Source organism: Echinops telfairi, unplaced genomic scaffold (assembly GCF_000313985.2).
Source record: "Echinops telfairi isolate 266 unplaced genomic scaffold, ASM31398v2 ScPeMD7_60;HRSCAF=208, whole genome shotgun sequence".
NCBI classification, from domain to species: domain Eukaryota; kingdom Metazoa; phylum Chordata; class Mammalia; order Afrosoricida; family Tenrecidae; genus Echinops; species Echinops telfairi.
The window spans coordinates 35,866,965-35,890,471 of record NW_022103958.1 but is presented as its reverse complement, the minus strand read 5'-3'; the positions used below and the strand labels follow the sequence as shown (position 1 = coordinate 35,890,471).

The 23,507-nt window shown below is 38.4% G+C and overlaps 1 protein-coding gene across 3 annotated transcripts in view; it reads right to left on the bottom strand.

The window, feature by feature from the left end:
- SOX6 (SRY-box transcription factor 6) overlaps positions 1-23,507 on the bottom strand; it is a 655,298-nt gene that overhangs the window by 142,821 nt on the left and 488,970 nt on the right. For 2 of the 3 annotated variants that reach the window (XM_045290980.1, XM_045290981.1), the window contains exon 7: positions 3,677-3,800. In XM_045290980.1, the coding sequence (XP_045146915.1) occupies positions 3,677-3,800 (124 nt within the window). The remainder of the gene's footprint in view (positions 1-3,676; positions 3,801-23,507) is intronic. The other variant, XM_045290982.1, reaches the window with a different exon arrangement.

The following is a 23,507-nucleotide window of genomic DNA, read 5'->3' as shown; positions in this document are numbered from 1 at the left end:
AAAAAAAAAAAAAGAATGTCTGCCTTAACTATTGTGCTCTTTTAAAGAATGACCTAAATGGGATCAAATTGACAACTGTAACACAAAAGGTTAGGTGGCTTAGGGGGCAATGAGCTTCTTTGTGAATAGAGGAGGATCGATTTGAAAAGGGAGGAAGAATGTAATGAATGTCTCTTTACATGCAGACATTGTTGAATGTTCTGCCCTTTATAGTTTGTACACAAACAAAAATAAATAAATTTTGGGGGTGGGGGCGTTGCAAAAAGAAGTATTAGGTATGCTTGTAAAACTACTTTTTGTCTTTGGGCCAAGGGATGATATATGTCAGTTAAATGTTCGGCTTTGGGGTATTTCTAATGAGTAATGATGTAGTTTAATGGGCCAGTTAAGTTTACTCCATTTCAGGATCAGACATTACTCCCAATCCTAGTGCTTAAGAATTTTCACAAAATGTTTAAGATAATTGACCTAATCTAATCTCTACACTCTCACTGAGAAGTGAACAAATGAGGCCACATTTTCAGGTGACAAAAAAGGTGGTTCAGCAAGGTTAAATGACATGTCCAAGCAAGAGCTCAATAAAACAATCCATGTAGAGCAAAAATGTTTGGCACAAAGCAACTATCCAATAAATATAGCTATTACCATGCTATAAATAAGAAGTAAGTGAAGGAGCCAGAAGTAGGCATAGATCGTATTCCTAACATTACAAAGATGCTTTAAGGGAACTCATTGAAGCAATTGTTTTTTTTAAATCTCTCAACAACACAAAGTGCTTGGGTCAGCTGAACCATCCATGAAGCATGAAGGAAGCTATTTATTACTTTCAATTTTTAGAAAAATATATGTTGGTCTGATATGCACTGGTAACTCTGAAAGAGGCTTTTTCTGAATTTTCTCAGATAGCAACGCTCAAATAGCTTGCTGCACCTCCTAGTAATACAACAAGAAAGAGCAAAGCAACCACAAGTCTGTAGTCTGAATCCTCAGACTTGATCATGTGTTCCTTCTCAGAAAGGGTGCTCCGATTGTAGAATTAGAAATTAAATATTTTTTTTAAATAATGGGCTACAACTCAATAAGCTTATTTCTAGAGAGGACAATCTGAAAGATCCACACTCCCTCTAAGCAACAAGCCTCTCTAGCAGTTCACAAAGGTGGGATAGCTTGGTGCACACAGGGGACTTGAAATGGTCACTTTGCCTGACGGTGGGTGACGCCTGTGGACGAGCCTCTTTGTTTGGACAAGGCTTCTACGGCTTCAGAGCTCGTGGGTGATACAAGCTGTTTTTAAAGTGCTGAGCTGCTAACTGAAAGGGTGGAGGTTTGAGGTCATCAAAAGGCACCTCACAGAAGGCAGGCCTGCTGATGATCTGCTTCTAACACCCCAGGGAGCACAGTTCCCCTGCCATACACAGGAAGCTGCGTGAGCCAGAGATGACTCCGGCAACGGGTACGGGAGGACTGTGGGTCTAGAAACCGTCAACCCTAACTGACAATGAGCACTGTCTTAGGGTGATGGCAGCGAGCAGGTTGCCCACTGGAAACCAAGACAATTATTACAATTTGAAATACAGGCACAAACATTATAGAATTATTACAGGTTATAAAGGTGGAACGAATAGAGACGGGAAACTATTTTATAGAGAATCATTTATTTTTTTAATTTATGAAGTCCAACGTAGTGCCTGCCCATCGTCTTGCTTAGGGGACCAGAAAAAACAATATGTATATGGCACCATTTCAAGGCTTTATTATGGGGCAAAGCTTCTCTCTTATAAAAAGTGAATCATCATCTCCTATGTATTTCAATAGATGGTTTCCAAACTCAGTTTGGAGAAAAGTATTGTTCTCATCAACACTCCAGTCTAATGGCAGGCTCCTCTCCTAAATTTATCTAAATGAAAAAGTAACACTACAAGATTAAGTCTCTTACACAGATGATTTCCTTATTGATAGTAAAAAATACTAGTTCAATCAATTTTAAGCATACCTTATAATTAATTAATTAATTAATTTTTGTAACAACCAGTAGCTTATTTATTATTTATTTTAGATACCAAAAAAAGGCTTACAATAGATAAAATTGGGGGGGGGGCCCGAGGAGAAGAAATGAGAAAACCAGTTTCAAATGTGCTACTGCCTTTGGGTCCATTCCAAACAATGGAAGCCGGCTGAGCGTATGTTTGGGGCTGCTAACCACAGGCTAGCAGTTTGAAACCATCAGCAGCTCCTCCAGGAAAGAAGAAGATTTACACTCCCTTAAAGAGTTGTCACCGTGAGTTAGGCATTGGGCCGCTGACAGCAAGGTTTGCAGGCAGCTAGCCAGTCTGTTGGCACTACCGTCTTAGAAACCCTAACTAGGGTGCGATGGGTCAGAACCCACTCCCCGGCAGTGAGGGAAGATTGTGCTGTACAAACAGCTTGAGCATGTCTGCTCTGGAAAGAAAACAATTTTCACTCAAGAATCCAAAAAACATTTCAAAGTCAGTCCTCAAGTCAGTCATATCTCTTATATCTTTATTCCCTAAGTCATTTAAATTTTGCCATCGACACCCTACATTTCCTCACAAGGAAGGACGTTCTCCGCCAAATGCATCAAGATCATCCTTGGGAACAGGCAACCCAGTAGATGCTGATGCTAGTCGAGTTTGCTTCTATGCTATTTAATAAGCTTGCCTAACAGGATTTTAAACAAGTGATGTACATTTTCTTATTTATTTAAGCATATTAAAATGCCTTTGTTCACTTTGTGAACCCCATACCCAATGGAACTGCTGCATTCAGATTTGGTAGTTAATATAATCCGGTTAATATGTTAAAAAGAACTTGACACAGAAATTATTAATGGGTAGAACAAGGTCACTACTTCTAAGCTGAGGTCACTTACAAAGAATGCACAAATGAAATTAAGGTTGGCTTTTATTTACTTGACTATCTTCTTACATTGGATTCCTTTGGCAACATATCTTTAAACATTTAAAACCCTGTTTACAAGAAGGCTCTGAAAGAAGCTTCAAACCATTATGCCCCTAATTGAATTCCCCAGGAGTCCAGAAAACTCAGAGGAATAAAGAAAAATCATAACATTTGCTAAATCATTTCCAAACATATTTCACTGCAAGGTTATGTGACCTGTTTTTTTGAGGTTGAAAGATGAATGAGAAAATATTGCTGAATGCTTCATTATTTACACTAAAATAAAAAAGAAGTTTACCTATTAGTGGTAAGCTAATTAAATCAGTTCAGTTTTTTCTTATTTTCCAAGAGAAATCAGACAATGAACAATAACATTTTATACTGTGTGGGACCACTTTCCCAGAGCACAAAAGCCGTCATGGGAAGGGATGGATCTTCGACCACAGCCTTTATCCATGGTAATGGTGTGAGAGAGAATGGACAAAACATACTCCCCAGAGAAAGTAGCATTTCATCTGTGAATTCAGAGCAAATACAAGTGGAAGAAGCAAAAGCAAAAAGGTTTGGGTTTGGTTTGTGGCACCAATCAGTTCATACTCTATCCCTGCCCCTGATTCTAATTTACTTGAAAACAAACCTGTATGATCTTTATAATCATATTCCACTTGTATGTTCTTGTGTTTGTTGTGACTGCTGAGTAAAAACACACAGATCGTAACATTTCCACAAGTATGTTAAAAAAAAAACCCTTTCTTACCTGGTTTGTATGTTATTCCAGGGGGGAAGAGGAATCCCTGTTGGGCAGCAGCTGCTGCTGCCAGAGTCCGCTGGTCATGTGGAAAAATTGGGATCATGAGCGGAGGCATGTGACCCTGAACCTGCTAAACAGAAGAGAGCCTATGATCAGACAGAGAGCAAATGCATGACAAGTAGTACCTGGTTTTCAGCCCTGGTGGTGTGTTTGTACCCACGCAACCACTCATCTCTAACCTCATTCCCTATCCACTCCCTGAGAGGATTCAGGCAAATTCCACCAAATCCCACTTCCTAATTCCATTAGCACACCAGGGACAGACCTTCAAGTGACAATCTGCCTCATTCATATTTCCATCAAAGCACAGTTAATGGTGCTCTTTTTCTCTTGTCTTCATTCCTTTTGATCTTCTTTTCTCATAAACAAACAAACCAAAGAAAATGGAGAACAGTGCACTTTGCATCTTGTCTCACACTGTACATTGTTGGAAGGGCTTGCCCTTTCACCTGTTTTGCATTCTGTGGCTTATTTGGGAAATATTATTTAGCAGCCTTGGTCAGAAAATAATGTCTAATTGTTATATATTCCCAAAGCTGCATCTCCCCAGTTCAGGTCTTCCATTTCAAAGGCTCACTGCATTATGTTAAACATAGAACGCTTCAGATTTAAGGCTACTACATCTGGGCTCCCAATTAAACTGATATTCTTTGCCATACACACCTCGACGTAACATATAAATTGCCTGTCTGGCTAAGCAGTTTTACAGCTTTATGCACTACCATGTGGCTCAGTAATTATGGGGTTGTATTCAGAGAGCATTTCATAATAAATCCTACTATATCAAATTTCATTTGACCTCAATAAATGTATCAAAGAGCACAAAAAATGCAAAATAGAAAATCTTCACTCTATATCAGTATCTGTATTCCATATAAAGAAAATAAGAGCCGTGACAGAATCATGCCTATGAAAATCACATTTTAATTTCCGAGCGCCCTCCTGTACTCTGTGTATTCGGCCCTGGCTCCAAGATAGCATCGCAGGATGAATCTTTTTTCCTTTCATAGCATGGTTTTGCCGGTTGGACTGTGGGATTTTTTCTTATTTAGAGATTAAAACTAGAAATTATCTCTAAGTTCAAACGGGGTCTCTGGCCTATTTGCTAGCATAAAGGGGCTGCCTCATATTTGTTTAAGACATAAATCTTTACCAGTAATTCTACTGGCCCCCAACCTTTTCCCTATTTAAATTCCTAAATCTTCTCTTTAGGCAAAATTCCACATTCTGGCTCATGACCCTGTTTGAATAGCACCAACTTGCCTTGTTCTATTCCCGCTCTCTCTGCAGCCAGGGACCTAGAGCAAAAACGCTTCTGTGTGGGTCTGAGAGGTTTCATTTACCAACAGCTTGTCTCTGGGGGAAGCTCTCAGATGTGGGTTAATAAAGGGCAAACAAAAAATAAACACTTTACAGTATTTTCTGAATTCATTTCTCAGGAAAATCAACGTACAATAAAAAGGTCTTTGTGCAATTACTACCATAGCAGTGGGGCGTGAAAGAAACTAGCTTTGGGCAGCTGTTTCTACCATTTTAGCTGAGGTAAGCCCTAGTTCCGTACATGAGAGTACAAACTTAGCTTGTCGCAATGGGAGCTGATACCCTAGTGCCCAGCTCTCGCCTTTAAGCCTGAAGAAAAGCACCAGGCTTGCTCCCTGGTTCCAGTTTGTTGTGATCTGTTGCAAGCTTGAGACATCAAAGATGGCGTTAATGTTCTCTGCCAAGGAATAAAGCACAATGTGTGTGGGGGCGACAACCGTTCGGTGTCTAGGAGAAACACGGCTCTAGCATGCAGAGAGAAGAGAATGCAGATGCTTCACACTTTGAAGGGAAGCACGGAGGTAAAGCAGAGCGGCAGAGCGGCCCTTACTCGCCCTTTGTTTCCTTCCACCAGCACTTGTCACTAGTGTGTATTAGGCTTCTTGCAAAATAACTGGGCAAAACGGGTGATGTTTAGCATGAGATAAAGAAGATATAAGGGTTGCCTTCAAATCTATGAAGAAAGGATGTGTGGAAGGAGAATCAGATTAAGTTTGGATGGTTATGAGATGTAGAAGTTTAATGCAGAAAAAGAATTCCCTAACAGTGAGTTGTCCAGCAATCACTCTGATTAAATTGTTAGTAGTTGCTCTTACTTCACATATGTGAGTCAAGTAATATAGCTATTTATCCTTATGTAGAGAGGCTTGAAAGGAGATCATATGGCTAAGAACCTGAGTAGATGACCTGTATGGGCCTTTCTGATTTTCCAACGTAATGATTTTCTCAAAGGTCAGCATGAAGACGGTTGTATGAAACAGGCATTCCTATGTTCACTCATTCAACACTTATTTTTGAGAACCTATGCCTACACAAGACATCTTTAAAGTGCCGAAAAGCAAGGATGTTAGTTACCTTGAGGACTAAGGTATACCTGACCCAAACTATGGCATTTTCATTTGGAACATTGAATAAGGAAGAGTAAAGAATAAACGATGCTTTTGCTAGTGAGAATAATGAAAGTATCGTGGTCTTAAAAAAGAACAAACAAATCTGCCTTGGAAGAAGTACAGCCAGAATGCTCCTGAGAGACAAGAATGGTGAGACTTTGTCTCAGAATCCTCAGACATGCTGTCAGGAGTGCCCGGTCCCTGGAGAAAGACACCACGCTTGTAAAGTAGAGGCGCGGCAAAAAGGAGGAAGGCCCTCAACAAGATGGGTTGACGCAGTGCAACAGCGGGCTCAGACGTAAGCACAGTTAAGGGATGACGCAGGGCTGGGCAGTGTTTCCTTCGATGGTGCACCGGGTTTCTGTGAGTCAGAACCAACCGGACGACACTGAAGCACAACATGGGCCTACAAAGGCTTTGTTGTCAAACACATCTGAGCTCAACTTCATACACAGCCATTCAAGGTCGGGGGCAGTTATTTAACCTGGCTGAGTCTATTTCCTTATGTAAAAACTAGAGCTGATGATTTAATCTTGCGTGGTTATTAAGGAGATTAAATAGACAATAAAAGTAAACGTATGGCACTGTGCCTGGCATATAATAAGCACTCCGTAAATGGCGGGTTCTTCCTCTTTTCTTATTTACTTTGCATATTTAATTATGAAAAATTATCAAATTATTATAAACACAAAGACGATGGATCTTAGCCATAACCGAGGCAACTACATAATGTCGTTTGGCAGCTGGAGATGTGCCATGTTCCTAGTCGATCACGTGCCTCAGAGAGGACGAGCCCACCCTGTGTCTAGGAGACCCTAACAAAGGAGAAGGGAGTTATATAGAGGTTTACTCGAAGACATATGTGGGACCTATGTGTTATTAATTAAACAGAATCTTTGAAGGAAAACATGATTTTATTTTTGCATTGGTCTCCAGGCACCCTGTCTGGGACAACATAAGGAGCTCAATGTCTTTTAGAGATCAAAGTCTAACTCTTGGATTTTGGTACCTGAAGATATTTCCTATGTGACTAGAAATATACATGAGATAATTAAGTAAGCTATCGAGAGTCTTTTTCTTAAAATCTCTTTAGGTGTTTTTCAACAGCAAAAATTTAAGGACACTCCATTTGTCCATCACTCTTTATAAGGAAGGATATGTTAGAAAATTTAAATGTGAGATATTAACCCCAAGGCAATTGTAATATGTTGAGGGACAGGGTACATAGGGAAGGTCATGGAATCATGGAGCTGGAATTGGAGATGATCCAGTAGATTTCCAAGTGTGACAGCTGAGCAGAAGCATCGGTGTCATCTGGGCATTTGTTTAAAAAGTAAATGACCAGACTTTCCTTCTAACCTGAGACCAGAAAAAAACTAGATGGTGCCCAGCTATATTTCCACCTGTTCTGAGCAAGGTCAAAATAGAAGGTCCTTGAGGGAGATAAAAATGGGAGAAAAATTCTAGGAAAAACCCCAAATTAGTCAAGGAAAAAAAAGAAAAGGCCAGACCTACTGGGCTGAGGAAGACTACAGGAATCCCTGCCAGAATCACATTAAAATAGCATTTGAATGTGACATTGAACCTATTTCTGCAGGTCATTTTTCAGCTAAATGGATGGATTTATAAAACAAACAGTATCACCCGTGAGTAATGTGCTATCTTATAGGATCGACTATATGAGACCAAGTTCAACATTTATTTACCCAGCAGCAAAGATGAGGAGGCAAGGAGAAGGGAAGCTAGATTAACAGAAACAGTACAAACAGAACAGAAATAATGAGAATGCTGACACACTGTGAAAATGTTAACCAAGGGTACAGAACAATCTGTTGAAGACATTGTAAAGCAGAACTGAACTTACTGTTAAACTTTCACCTAAAACATAGCAAAAATATTATTTTTTAAATTTGTTTCAGGCTTTTTCCCCGACTGACTAAAGTAGAAACACTGAGTTCAACCATTGAAAATGTAATCTATAACAGTTATTCTCAGGCATGCAGATGAATACATCAGGATCCATGGTGGGGGTGGGGGGTGCGGGGAACACTATCTAAAAACAGATTGCTTAGTGGGATCCACAGTTTTTATTTCAACTGGAGTTAGAAATTATACATTTATAACGGTCTCCCAGGTGAGGTGACATTGCTGGTCTAGGGACCATTCTTTGAGGACTGGTAATCTAGCCCAAACCAGAAGCTGACACAAGGGGAAGCAAGAGGCTCCAGAAGGTCATGGCCTGAGCCAAAAGGCACATCCCTGTGACTCAGTTTTGTCCAGAGTCGAGAACTCTATCCAATGTGATTTCTGCTGCCTCACATGCACCTAAATGCGCGATGTTTCAGCAGAGCACATCTTGAGGTCTACGCTTGAAACTGATCTTGTATTTCAGAGGTCTGTTATGGACGGTGGTTCTTTAGTTTGGATACTATGAATGCGGTTCAATTTTCAATAAAATCCTTCTTACCTCTGTCTTATTTTGTTCCCATCATATACTTTGATATTAATATTTGCTGTCATTCATTTCAATAATTTAGTATAATACATTCATTAGCCATGATAATTTAGTTCCAAATGTTAAAATCATCCTTGATGCATTTCAAGTTAAAAAAGATGTGAACAGTCAAAATGCCCTTCATTAAAGACCATTCACAGTCACCAGGAGCCAGTGAGAATCTCCGCTGAGGTAAGATGATAAAACTTTTCTCTTTTAGTTCTGATCACAGAACTAACAATAGTGATAATAACAACTATATCAATAATCATATAAGAAGCTAATATGTTTAGGGTTTGATACATATCTAACACTGGGAAAGTAATTAATATGTCATCTCTCATTCATTTAAGGGGAAAGACAAGGCCATGAGAGGCTGAGTAAGTGAGGCAATTAGAAAGTGGTGGAGCTAGGATTCAAATTCAGATATGTCAGGGCTACACTCTGTACTCTTGAAAGCTATATTTTATTAAGCATAAATAATGGATATAGTTATTTGTGAAAACAACGATTTAGTTGAACATTTTGTTAATAATGTTATAAATTCATATACAGTTGCAGTAAACAATGCAGAGATCCAGTGAACCCTTTATGTACTTTTTCGCAATGGTAGCATCTTTGAAAATTCTATTAATATCACAGCTAAGGCACCGACATTGGTACAACCCAGCATCTGATTCAGGTTTCCCCAGGGTGGTGTCATGTTAAAGGATTTGTGTAACTTAAATACTAGTAAGTATAACACGCTCACCAGGATGATCCAGCCCAGGTGATAGAAGTAGAAAATATAAAGTGACAAGTCCCTCTCCCATAGCTTTCCATCTACTGTAATCGCTAGATTCCTGGCTTTAGGTGGGACAGAAAGAGGAAAGCAAGGTTACAGTTGGGAGAAAAGAAAAAACAACAAGCTTTGTAGTCACATAAGAATAATAAACAAGAAAAAACTCTAGTATTTTCCTCCTATGGAAGCTGTGAATTAAGTTCACTGCCACGGCTTAGAATAAGGAATTTTGAAGATGCAGCAAAGTCCCCCCTGGTTCTGAACAACAGAAGGCCTGCCTTTCCTCTTTCTTGCCATCGTCCTATTTTCCTACTTGGTGACATCGCAGAAAAGACGTCACACTGGCAACAGCAACCTCCAAAAAATATTTTACTAAAGGGGGTGCACACACACAAAAAGATTTCCCTGCACTCCATCCAAGTGTGAGCAGCCTCCAATGGTTTTCCAAAAGAGTTATCTAAAGTACAAATAGTATCTTTTTCAAGTATAGCTTTCCTTTTGCACAAATTCAGAGGTCCTTTAATTATTTTATAGGTAAAGAGGTAAAACTGATTATGTTAGTTCAAGCAGTAAAAGCTGATGTAACCAAAAATATATCTTTGAGCATGAAAACAGCATTATTTTTATTGCTTGGGAAATAAGCACTAACTAGCTAAATATTTAACCTGAATGACTAATGAGAAATGAGGAATTCCACTGTGAGTGAAGCTTAGTGCACCATGAAAGAAAGAAACTATATGACCCAAAGCACTCAAAAGCACCGCCCTTCAGTTGATTCCAACTCAGACCATGCACATCTTTCTTCTGTGGAGCGGCTGGTGGGTTTGAACCACAGGGTTTTTTTTTATTAACAGTCTCATACTTTAACCACTGAGTCTCCAAGGTCCTCTCCCCAAAGCACAATTAATTCTAATTTCCCACAATCCTTGACCAAAGTGTCTCCCTTTTGGAAAGGGTGGGGAATGCATCCTTGACCAAATAGGCTACATGCCCAGAAGTATGAACTGCGAGGGTGTTACTGACAGCTCTCTGAGAATCAAGACAGCGGCAGATGCATGTGAAACATGTAGATTCCGCCTCTTCTTATCCGTAAAACAGCATTGTGGCACCAGCACGTCGCCCCTTTGTCTTCTCTGCGCTAAGTTGTTGATGATGCCATTTTTGCCATCTGCCCCAGAGCTTCATCAAAGATACATGAATGGGCTAACTGGCCTGACATCTTGTGAGGAACAGGTGCTATTGTTTGTCCCTGAAGACTTGCACTAAAGATAGGACTCAGAATACTTGAGAAAGAGCATCTGCAGCAGTCAGTCAGAAAGCAACTTGGCAGAGACCTGGCTAAGCACTAATGTGCACACAGAGCGATGCTCAAGGGGACTCATTTTCTCTTTCATGAAGATGGTTTCACGTTTTTTTGTGTGTGTGACGGGCAATAAGTGTTTGTATTCATGAAAATCATGAACATATTAATGTCTATCACTGAGATAAAGGCAGTGAGTGGAAATTTTTCTTGTTTTTTTTTTTTCCATTTTATATTTAGTTTTTATTTCTGTTGATGAGAATATACAGTTTAGCATACACTGATTCATCAGTTTCTACAAGGACAATTTATCGACATTGATTACCTTCTTTTAGTTGAACAACCATTCTCCCCCTCTTTTTCTGAGCTATTTCACTCCCATTAGCATAAGCTTCCAGCAACTTACTGCCATTAAGTTGATTCTGACTCCCAGTGACCCCACAGGACAGGGTGGAACTGTCCCTGTGGGCTTACAAGACTGTAACTGCTTATGGGAGTAAAAAGCCTCATCTTTCTGCTGTGGAGCAGCTGGTGGTTTTGAACTACTGACCTTGCGGATCATAGCCCAACATGCAACCATGACGCTACCAGGACTCCTAACATAAATTTACCGCCTCCTAAATTTCTTATCCCAACTTTTGATTTTTCTATTGTCAGTTTGATCACACACAGGTAGGCCTTTAAAAAGGCACCATGCTCCAAGCAGACACTCTTTATTTGTTCAATGATTGTTTGGCTTTAAGAAGACTTCAGAAAATATCTTCAGTTTATGGTTAAAAGAAGTGATAATTTTGTTGTTCTATTTCTAGACAAGCTTTCTTCATGTGGTTTAGTTGGAGAAAGCTACTTTTAACTCATGGAAGCGTGCTCCCAGGTGCGGTGCACACCATGGCAGCAAGGGCAGGAAACAGGTAGAAGGAGATGAGGAAGGCCAGAGTCCGCACAAGAGACTGAACTCGTCAAACGAGAGGGGGAATGACTTCTTTAACGAGTTAATGAGATGGGACCACTGTGGAAGCTCAAGTGTAGAGAGTAAATGAACTGAAGGTCCCTGGGACCATGACATGAAAAATCGTCGAGGTCAGGGAGATGGAGTCTTCTGGAAGGATGCAAAAAGGTACACTCTAAGCCACAGCATGTGGCCCTCAGTCAATTCTAGAGGATTAAGAGGAAAGGGTCTGACTTGATCAGATAAATTAGTGCCTTCACAGAAGTATTTTACATGTCAACCCTTTATTTGGTATTGTTGAGCTGAGGTGTCAGTTCTGATTCAGTGGCCGTAGGGACACCCAAACCCAAACCAAACATCTGCCATGGAATCAGTCCACTCTGACTCAGTGAGAACCTGCTGGACAAGGAAGAACCTGCCCTATGGTTTCCAAGTCTGGGGCTCTCGGTGGGGGCAGAAATAGAGCCCAGTCCTATGCCATTCTCACAATTGCTGGGCGTGAGCATACTGTTTCAGCCACTGTGTCAGTCCATCTCCTTGAGGCCGGTCTGATGTTTCTCTGACCTTCTACTCTGCCAAATAGGATGTTCTTCTCCAGGAACTAGTCCAGGCTGATAAAATGTCCAAAATAAGTGAGGTGAAGTCTTACCTCTTTGTGTTATCTTTGTTCCTTTTTTTCCTCTCACACTTTTGTTGTTGTTGTTTTCAATCACTTTAGTGGGGGCTCGTACAACTCTTATCATAATCTACACATCCATCCATGTGTCAAGCACATTTGTACATTTGTTGCTATCATAATTTTCTAAACAACTAAAAATACCAAGGCTTGAGTCAGGTGTCCCTTAGGCTTCAAGGGATATATTTGCCTTTAAAGTTTGCAGCAGATTTGCTCTATGTAACACATCATTTGATTTCTCGACTGCGGCTTCCATGAGCGTTGACTTCAGATCCAAGTAAAAAAGAAATCCTGACAGTTGCAATCTTTTATCCATTTATCATAATATTGTTCACTGGTCCAGTTTTGAGTTTTGTTTTCTTTATGTTGTGGTGTAATCCATAATGAAGCTTTAAAATGGATACTATCAGACATTTCTTCTAACCAGAGACCAGAAAAATCAGATGGCATCCAGCTATATTTCCAAGTGTTCTGACCAGAGACACTATAGATTCCTGAGTCAGATAGAATGGGAAAAAGATTCTAGTACAAAACTCAAATTCCTTAAAAAAAAAAAAAAAAAGTGAAGGCCATACTGACTGGATTGATAGAGACTAGAGGAACTTCTGAGACAATCACAGCAGAATAACATTTGAAGGTGTGTGGACTTGAAGCTATTTCTGCAGGTCACCTTTCGGCTAAATACATATCACCCACTAGCAATGTGCGTTCTTCTAGGATCAACTATATGAGGCCAGTGTTCAACATTTATCCAACAGCAAAGAAAAGGACAACATGTCTTCAAATAACCCTACATAACCCTCTCCCCCCTTTCCATGGTCTTCTAGTTCTCTCTGAGGCATGCTGTCTGCTAAGAACATGGCATACCTCTAGCTGCCAAGGTAAACTATTTCGTTGGCTCAGTTATGATTAAGATCCAGTGTGTGGATTGTATCACATAATGGATAACATTGTGGAGAATTTTTTATGTGTGTGTTTCTAATAATTTGATAGATTTCTAGGAATTAAGTAGGCAAACGATAAGAGCCCCAAACCACCATTTACTGGGTCCTTATTATATAAGTGCTTCCTGTCCTCTTCACACTCAGTAAGCAAGTTTGTGTCATCGGCTTACAGTATTTCGTTAATGAGCTTTCTTCCAATCCTAATGTCTTGTTCTTCTTATAGTTCATCTTCCAAGGATATATTTGCTAAGCATAGTGACTGAGTAAGTATGGGGCAAGGATATATCCCTGGTTCACATCTTTGCTGATTGTAAACCACATCCTCTCTCTCCATTCAAATAACTGCTTCTCCATCTGTATGCATGTTCTACATGAGCACAATGGAGTTTCCATTCTCCACAATGTTCTCCATTGTGTGATATGATCCACACAGTTGAATATTATGCCTAGACAATAAAACACAAGTAGACAAATTTCCGGTATTCTCTGCTTTCAGCCAAGATCCATCTGACGTCAGCAATGATATCCCTCATTCCATGTCCTCTTCTGAATCTGGCTTGAGCTGATTACAGCTTCCTGTCAATTGACTTCCTAGAATTTTATATGCTATTGCTGGCACTCTTCTTAAAATCACTGAAGGGCCAAGAAAACGCCTTAAAAAGTAGAACCAATTTAAATAGCATGTTTGAGCTAATTCTTTTTAAAACTCACACTTTGTCTTCTCAAAGTCATATATTTTAGTTTGGAAATTGGAGAAGGGCTAATTTCATAGATTTATATGAATGTGTTTCTATATAGTATACTTAAAAAAAATTAATTCAAAGAAAAAACCAACGGCATTGCCTGTGGTTTACTTCCACACTAATTTAGTGTTTCAAATATGCTAACTGAGATACATTAAACATTGATAATATAAATGGAAAACATACATCTAGTACCTAACTTCCTATCTCCCCATAATCACTACCAATAGTGGGAAATATAAAGAAACCAATTATATTTGATTGCTTCACCATCTTTAAGAAAGCTATTGTATGTCTACCTCACAGTCTGGACTTTCTAGGTCCCTTCCTAGAAAGACCATAGAAGAGAAATTATCTCTGAGAATAACAGAATAATGACTCTTATCACATCAATAGCATGTTTTAAAAAAAATCTACTGTAGGTCTATTTTTAGAGAGGACATATCCTAACCATCGGAGAGTCACCTTTCCCTTTGTGTTAATGACTCTTTGTATATTCTCAGTCTACTGTTTACACCCATTTATCTGTGTTTTTTAAATGACAACTATCACATTAATCTGACAAGATCACCAATAGTCTAATATCATGCCTTTATCTCATTCATTTGTATGTGATTTTTAAATCTTAAATTTTCAAATTAAAAAAATGGGAGTTTAGCACTAACATAATCTTAAGTCCTAGCACCTCTTACTGATTTGTCCCCCTGGTTCCCTGAAATAGTCATCATACATATAAAGTGCCCTGTTAGGCTCCCCAGAGCATGTTAACACTGTACAAGAGGGAATGGTGCCTTGTGTGCACAGTTCAAGCAGCATTTAGAGCACCTATCACTATATGCCCGGAGCTGGGCTGGGGCATAAAGGGCCCCTTAGAGGAGCCCACACGAGCCCTAGTGGCACAGTGGGTCACAGAACGCTGGGCGACTAACTGCAAGGTCAGCAAATAGAATCCACCATTTGCTCCTTGGGAGAAGGATGAGGCTTTCTGCTCCTATAAAGAAGCAGTTCTACTCGCTCCTATTGTATCCCCATAAGCTGAAGCCAATTCAATGACAGTGGTTTGCAGAAAACCATGATTTTATTTCATCAGGTAGCAGTGTTAGATTTGCTTTTCAATTATATACTAGTACACATCAGCCATTTTATCAGTTTACTTTGGGACAGGGTCAACAGAGAAAGGAAAGATTTGCTTAAAATGAAAGCTAAAGGTAGGCAAAAAATTCCATTAAGTATCTTTCCATATATCTTCCTGTGGCTTATACCCCAGAAAATGTTAAAAGTATTTATGTGGACAAAAGTCAGATTGCTTTATAAAATGGATGATAAATGTTAATTAAATGTATTTAAATTATCTTACTATGTTTTAAAAAATTCTCACCAGGAGGGAAGTAGAATATCCTGGCCATGAAGAAATTAATAAAACATGTTATGCAAAAGTCAAATTTATGGTTCATTTGGAATTAGATATCTACCACCTTTTCAATCCATACAAATGTATAATCTTGTCAATTAAATATTATTGTTAAGGTCCAGTAGTATGTTAAAATCACTTTAAAGTGCAACTAAGGAAAATTCATGTGTGTTTATTACTCCTTAAGGATCTATTAGTGGGCATTTTATTCAGATTCGTGCTGTAAAATCTGCATAAACTCAGCATATTGTTATCCCCATGTGTGCATTTGTTTGGTTAAAGCAGAACAGCAAATCTCAATTTTTGCAACTTCTGGAAAAGTCAAGAGAACTAAAACAGTCTTAATTTTAATCAGATACAAACAGTTATCACTACCGAAGTGAAGAGTTGACTATTATGCAAATAGTCACAGTTAGTGGTCACAGACCATCACAGAAGACTGAGCTAGTCAATTACTTTAGCCCAAAGACTAGTGAAGATGAATGCCTCCTAGTCTACCTTGTCATGTCTCCGTAGAAGTATGAAACCTATTAGAGACTAATGATTGTTGTTCTCAAATGAAAACCCCATTAAGCACTCAGTGATCAAAGTATTTTGCCAAGATGAAAATTAATTTTTTCAAATTTTGTATAAATGCCATATAAATATAGTAACACTTGTGAATAATGTGGCATTCCTTTCTTTGCAACAAACCAAATTCAGATATAAACCCTCCATAAACTTTTGACCTGTAATGAAGGCAATCTAGCTTCTACTGCTGAAGCATTTCATACACGCTGATTCTGTTAGCAATGACCAGAGTTCAATTATTAAATTCCTCCTCCAAAAATACAGGTTCTCATCTTAGACTGTAAGTCTTGTTAAAATTATGTACAAGCAATTTAAAGGCAGGGTCTTTGTATCTCCCCAGGGTTTAGTAAAACCCTCAAACAAAGTAGGGACTGGAGAAATATTTGTTACACAAATGCACTAAGGGACACACTTATTCTATGTTATTTAAAAATTAATTAAGCTATCACAATTCTGGTGATTTTTAAAAATCTACTGAATCAATTCAAAGTTTTTTCATCATTTGCAATCCTCAAATTGAGACAAAAAGAATATAAACTGTTTCAAATATACTTCATCAGTGATTTCTTATGTCAGCTATGCCATGGTCTGAGAATAAAGTTTAAAGTTCACTATTTAGAAAGAAAATACAAAAATGGAAATTATTATTTCAAGATATTTTTAAAGACTGAAATATCCTATTACATCTGTTGAAATCTCTTTACAGTACAATGGAGAGATGCCTGCAATCCCCTTTAATAAATTCATCGTCATCAATTATAATTCTTCCTGACAGCAATGATAGGCTGTCGTCAACAGAAGGGCCAGGCATACAATTCTCCAGAAGAAGAGTATTTGTTACAGCACAGTGGAGTGGTTAGGTTATATTGAATGACTAATAAAACAACAACATTTAAATATCAAATATCATGAAGAACAGAGGCAGGGGATACATTCTGAACACAACATAAACAAGATGTCTAAGCATTTGACAGGTAGGACTTAGCCATGGCAGTTGACCCTCTTATTGTATAAATGAGAAATGGAGCCTATATAAGTGATTAGAAGGCAGAGAGCAGTCACCGCTCTCAAAAGGGGCAGGGGGATGATGGGTAAAGACATAATAGTGACCATCACACAAGACGAGAAAGCAGCATCCAGGTTTCCACTCTGGACCACCACAGTCCAGCCTTCTCAGAGTAAAAGCTCACGGCATGTAACAATAATACATTTTGGAATATTTTATGTAACATTTGCCTCATTTTACGCAAACTTAATTCATACATATAGCACATGGACACAGATACACACATACTCCACATCTATATCTGCTCAGCTACCTAAATGCACAAGACAGTCAGCACTGAAGACGACTAAGGATAAGCTAACACGCTAAATTAAAATATATACAGCATTTTGTACTTTTATTTAAGCTATTTTTATACTAAATTTTATACTAAACCCACCTACCCAATATGTTTATTTCTATTTTTGACACTGTTTTACATAGCAGGGATATGGCAATTGTGGTAGAATAAAATGCCTTAATGCTTCAGACTTCTCCCCAAGTGTCTGTAATTCCCACCAAACGATTGGGGAGGAATATGCAAATAGGGCGTGTATAATACTACGAGAGGGGACTGGTTAGTACTTATTTACACCCCTGGCTATGAGGATGAGCCATCTCTGAAGCAGCAGAAAAGAGAAACCTCAATGATCTTGGAAGAGCATGTTCAAGATCTCTGTGTAAAGTGGCCGAGGCTGCCAAGACCAGATACATCACAGACTAAGACACTGGGACTCGGAGGAGCAGCTTAAGACTATAGGGTACCTTCTCCTTATCTCACCGGCATCTATGGAACTGCAGCACAGCGCGATAAGCAGCCTGGCTTTCTGGCCCATGCAGGCAAAGGCCAAGGGAACCATGTGGCTGAGAGACTAGGAACCTGAGAGAGACTTGGTTACCATGTAACTAAGGCTGGGGACCAGAGAGAGACCTGGCTGCTCACTGTGGAAACCAATGGCTGTATCCTTATTCTTTGCTGATCCTGACTTGAGGTAACCTATTAACTTCCCTAAATAATCCCCCTTAAATTGTGAGTATTGTCTGTGAGTTCTACACACCTATTGCAATGAATTATTGACCCAGGCCTAGATGTAGAGTGGTGAGGGAGGAATGGTTGGTGTCAGAATCAGGAGCATGGAGTGTGTCTGACGTCTGCCTCGTGCAATAGGGAAGACAAAGAGGGTCAGATTCCACGCCCCCCGCCCCAGTTTCTTGCAGTAGTCAACACAACTCCTTACTTTTATCTTCCGAGGAAGACAGATAATACACACACACACACACACACACTTCACATCATTTGTAAATAATGTCAAATTCCTTTCTTTACAACAACCAAATTCAGATTTAAACGTTTCTAAAACTTTTGACCCATAATGAAAGCAATGTAGCTCTTGTCCCTGAAGTATTTTATACAAGCTTATCCTGTTAGCATTGACTAGCGTTTAATTATTAAATCCCTCTCTTCCAGAAATGCAGGTGTAGACTAAGAAATGCTAGAAAGAAAATGTAAGACTTCTGTAGTTTAATACACCTAATGTTTGCTTTACTCCACCAAAACTATACCCTTTGATGGCATTACATACTCTTTAATGACAATTTTAAATGGTAGGCAAATAAAAAGAAAGAAGAACATTGTGTGTCTTAGATTTAAAGGTAAACACAATACAAACTACTAACCGTAAACCAACCTCTTTAACCGCCTCCTCCCCAAATAAGACCAAAACCAAGGAGGCACTCGCCTCGGCTTGCCCTGTCACAAGGGGCTAAAAGAAAACACAGGAGAGGGCGGGAGGGTACAGGTGATAGAAAAGAGAAGCAATATGAAAGACTAGACCCCGGAGAGAAGAAGAAACAGAGGAAGGAGGAAAGAAGGAAGAGAGCGAGGAAAGATACTGTGGGTGTTTTACAATTAGGGCTTTTTATTTACTATGGCCACAGCTTTGACTCGGGTTAGCGAGGGTAAAACTCTGGAACCAAGTATTATACTTACCTTACAAATATTTTGTAAGGATAAAATTATATATGTCAAGAGCTCCTTGTAAAAATGGAAGGTGCTATAAAATTTTTAATTAAAATTTTAGTTTCAATCAATTTAATTAACATGAAGAGGCATATATCTGTTATTAAATTTGAGAACACATGTATTACTTTAAAATTTAAACTAAAACATGAAAAGTTAAGGATTTAGATTGCTAATCAGCATAAATACAAGAACCAATCAATCACTTTGCCAAACCATTAGTCATTCCTGATTTAAGAGATATGGAGTTCAGCATAATAATAAAAACACTAAGCCAAATATAGAGAACAATCTATTCTCCAAACCAACTCTACCCATTTTGAGACAGTTGAACCTTGAATTCTAAAATTCTATGGGGAAGAAAGTCAAACAAAGAAAGAATCCTATCTCCACTGGATACGAGACCAAACAAAGAACAAAGATGCTTATTTGAGAGAAGGTATTTCCCTCTTACTGCCATTATTTTGACGACCTCCAATTCCCCCACAGCGTGAGTGACCATGGTGTTCTAATAGACAATGAGGGTACATGGTAGGGACTCAACACAGTGGACAGATGGGTATTTAACAGAAGGTCAGTATCTATGGCACACAAGTTAAATGGTAAAACACCAATCCATAGAGAGATTTAATTTTTTTTTAACTTTGCTTAGTTTCCCTTCACAACTCGAATTCCTAAAAAATACAATTATAAATGTGTAGATATGTAGTGTCCAGAAGACCTGTGATCATGCCCATAATAATCTAGCATTGCGATTACATAGACTTTCTTTTTGCTTTTCATTCCCCATAATGATTGCCATCAAAGGAAAAATGCAAAGCCCAGCTTTGATTCTCTAAAGCGGTTCGTTTTATGAGTGGAAATAGGCCAGGTTAGCTCCTTTAAAACAGCACTGGGACTGTGGTGTCCATGGCAGAATAAGGAGTAGAATCTACATCCAAATTATCAGTCAATAACAATAGGTCTTTGTCCAGCTGTGCCTACTTCCCTCCTCTACAACCAGTCCTTATCTGGCTCAGGAAATGCCTGTTTTAACTGACAGGTCGGAGATTAAATCTACAGCTGCTGAAACACAATCTCCGCTCTGTTAGATAGGCTTTCATTGAACAGCACTACAAACACATAATTTGTTTATGTTGTACCAGCAATCTCTGACAAAGCAGACTGTCTAGCTGAGACAAATGTGGTTAAACCCATTTATTGTATTATTTCTGCTACACAGAACAAGCTCTTAAAATGCAGAAACTAGACAAGGCACAAAGCTCTAGCTGTCTAAAGAAATCAAGAATAGATGACTTCTTGTTCCACTACCTCTTTTACACAGAAAGCATGTTCTCCCCTGGAAAGCATCGATCCCAATTTCTCTTTTAAGTGGGTTGTTCAACTATGTTTAAGCCTCCGTTTTTAAAGTTTCTTTTGTCCCTTCTAGCATAAACAAGCATAAAATCACCTATCTCTGGATTCAAGAGTCTGGTGAATACTTATAGTACATGCTATATCATCCCCTCAACAAGTATCCAAAATGTTAAATTCTGATGACAATCTACCCAGCTTCAATATTTATTGAAATTTCTAAAAAATAATTTATTTATATTTATTGAAATAGCTTATGTTATTTGGTTTATTTTACTTGATGAAAAATAACTTATAACAAAAATATGAAGTTACTTTTTTAAATTATGGAGCTATGCACAGAGATAACTAATTTTATAAGGGAAATGCAAAGGGGAGCGATTTTAATACCACCACCAGTCATGAAGGCTGCTATTCAAGTGACCATCAGTTACTTGCTTCAAATTAACAGTATGACCAGAAGCACATTCTTGTAATTGTTCTTGTTCTTTCATGCAAAATCTATTCTTTAAAAATAACGATAATAAAATAAAAATCTATTCTTTAGGTAAACTTATTTGACTACAACTAGCATTCTGAGTAAACTGTGGATACATAAATTATAAAATTAATAATAACTAGAGGATAAAGTGATAAAGTCCTTACCTACCTACACTAAATCCTAAAAAGTTATAATCAATGATAATGAAACAACAGATGGTATACAATACGGTTTTTAATATTAGAAAACAGATGCTATAGCGCAAATTTGTCATTTTTTTTTTAAGCAAGAGTGGAATAAACATAAGATTATAAAAGTATGTTTGCAATATACCCCCAAAGGATTATGGCTAGCCACTCAAAACATGTAACGATTCCTTAATATCTTGTTTTATTTTTCCTTAATCGTCATCATAAAATGAGACAGAAAATCATCTTCCAAGTTGCAGCACTATGTGCCACTCAGAACTCTTAGTCTTTAAATATACAAAGTATGCAATAAACTAGCTGAATCCATGGGTCCTCCCTCAAACAGCATGGATAATGAGGGGAATCCTTCACAGACATAAACAAACCCAGAAAGATGTCTAGACCCCACATCATTATGTATGATAGATGCCCAAGATCTATGGGCATCTATGTGAATGTTCAAGTTCAAACTTGGCTTCTATTAGATTGATTCAGTCACAGCATGGGGCTTCTTTAATAAACAAACCTTACTGTTGGAAAATATTTGAGACTCAAATCATGTATTATTGCCTCAGCTAGTTAAAGACGTGGTGCTTTAATGCCATATAGCCCTTGACGCTTTCTTAAAATATACCGTCAATAATAAAGAAAAACTATAACATAGTAAAGCATATAGAAGTCTTAGATTTTTTAATTAAAAGTTGGGAACAGCTAGTGTACAAAGCTAGTATTTTAACATATGCTCATGGAGAATTTACATTTCCCATTAAAATTTAAAAATAAGTTTATCAATATGGGTCTTGGTTTATACTTTCCATGCATCTTAAAGATGCTGAATGCATTCACATAAAAGATATGAACAAAATTATTTGTCTCACTACAATAAGCTCTTTGCTATGCCTGATACATACACTCATGCCTCTAGCAATAACAATAACATAATATAAAAAACTGGCCTAACTTTAGGATCATCAACTTTCAGAACTGGAATGATACAGGCCACTTGTCCAATAGCTTCCTTCATTTTAAATATAATAAGGCCCAGAGAGTGACTTGCCAAAAAGTGGCTTGCCAAGCTCACAAGTGTGGCTAAGACAAAGTTAAATGCAAGGTTTTTAGTCTCCAAGTTTACTAATTGCACCAAATCATAAAAATGTTTTCAGAAATGAAAACTATTTAGGGGTTACATAATCCAATGAGTCTCTCCTGGAAAAGGCATGAGGAGGCCTACAAATTTCTGGGAAAAGCTCATCTGTTATCCCAGAACCCTCACATTATCCAGAATCACTGGTCAAGCCCACCCACCACACTTTACCAAGAAGAAAACTAAGGCATATGGGCATGACTTGCCCACAGTGACATCGCTAGTGGAACTAGAGCTCCTAGTCCCCATTCAGGAATCTTCATGTTCTTTTCCAGTTTTGTTTCTATATTCTTTTAGATAAAAATTAAATTCAAAATACCTTTACCAACTTTAAACATTTTCTTCTTAAACATAATCTACAGTATGTGCTGGGACGAAGATAAATCTCACTTCTATGACGATATTCTGATAACAATGATATACAATGACTAGCTAATAGCTCACTCTTCTTCTTCTTGTCCCACTCTTCCCCTACCCTATCCTAAGTTTGCATTTCTGTGGTATTATTCTATCAGTGTATAAAAGACCATAAATTACTGGAGAGCAGAAACAAAATTTACTCCCTCAGATATCTCACATATATTTAACACAAACACAGCTTTTAGCAAAATATAAATTAACTGATTTCCCCATGGGTCAAAGTATGAGTTTCACAGAGCATGTGAGTGCATATATAAAATACAGTTCAATAATGGACTGAAAGGACAATACATCATGGCCAAGTAGAGTTTATTTTGGAAGAGCAGGACTTGTTCAACATTCAAATATCAGTCAATATAATTCATCAGAATGAGAGAATAAGCAACTAAAAACATGACCATTTTAATAGATGCAGAAAAAAATGAAAACACCAACCATGATGAAAACTTTTGATAGGCTTGAATAGATGGGAAGCTCTTCCACACATTTAGACGGTGTATTTGAAAAGCCTACAACTAATATCATAAGCAATGGTGAAAGGCTGCATGTGTCCTCTCTAGTACCTGGAATAAGCAAGAACTTCCAGTCTCAGTGGGACACGAGACTGTTCAATTGAACCATGGGCCTCTGAAGTAAGTAATCGCATCAGGGAGAAATGCTCACCTCAGGGCAATCCACCAAACAAACCAGAGGGCGGCATTTGTCCAAAAACAAAATGCAGAAGGTTTGAAGAGGCAGAAAGGAAGGAAGAATGGGACCCGGGAACCTGGGTGGGTGGGGTGGAGAGAGTGCTGGTACGCTGAGGGATCGCAACCCCTGTCATGAGACC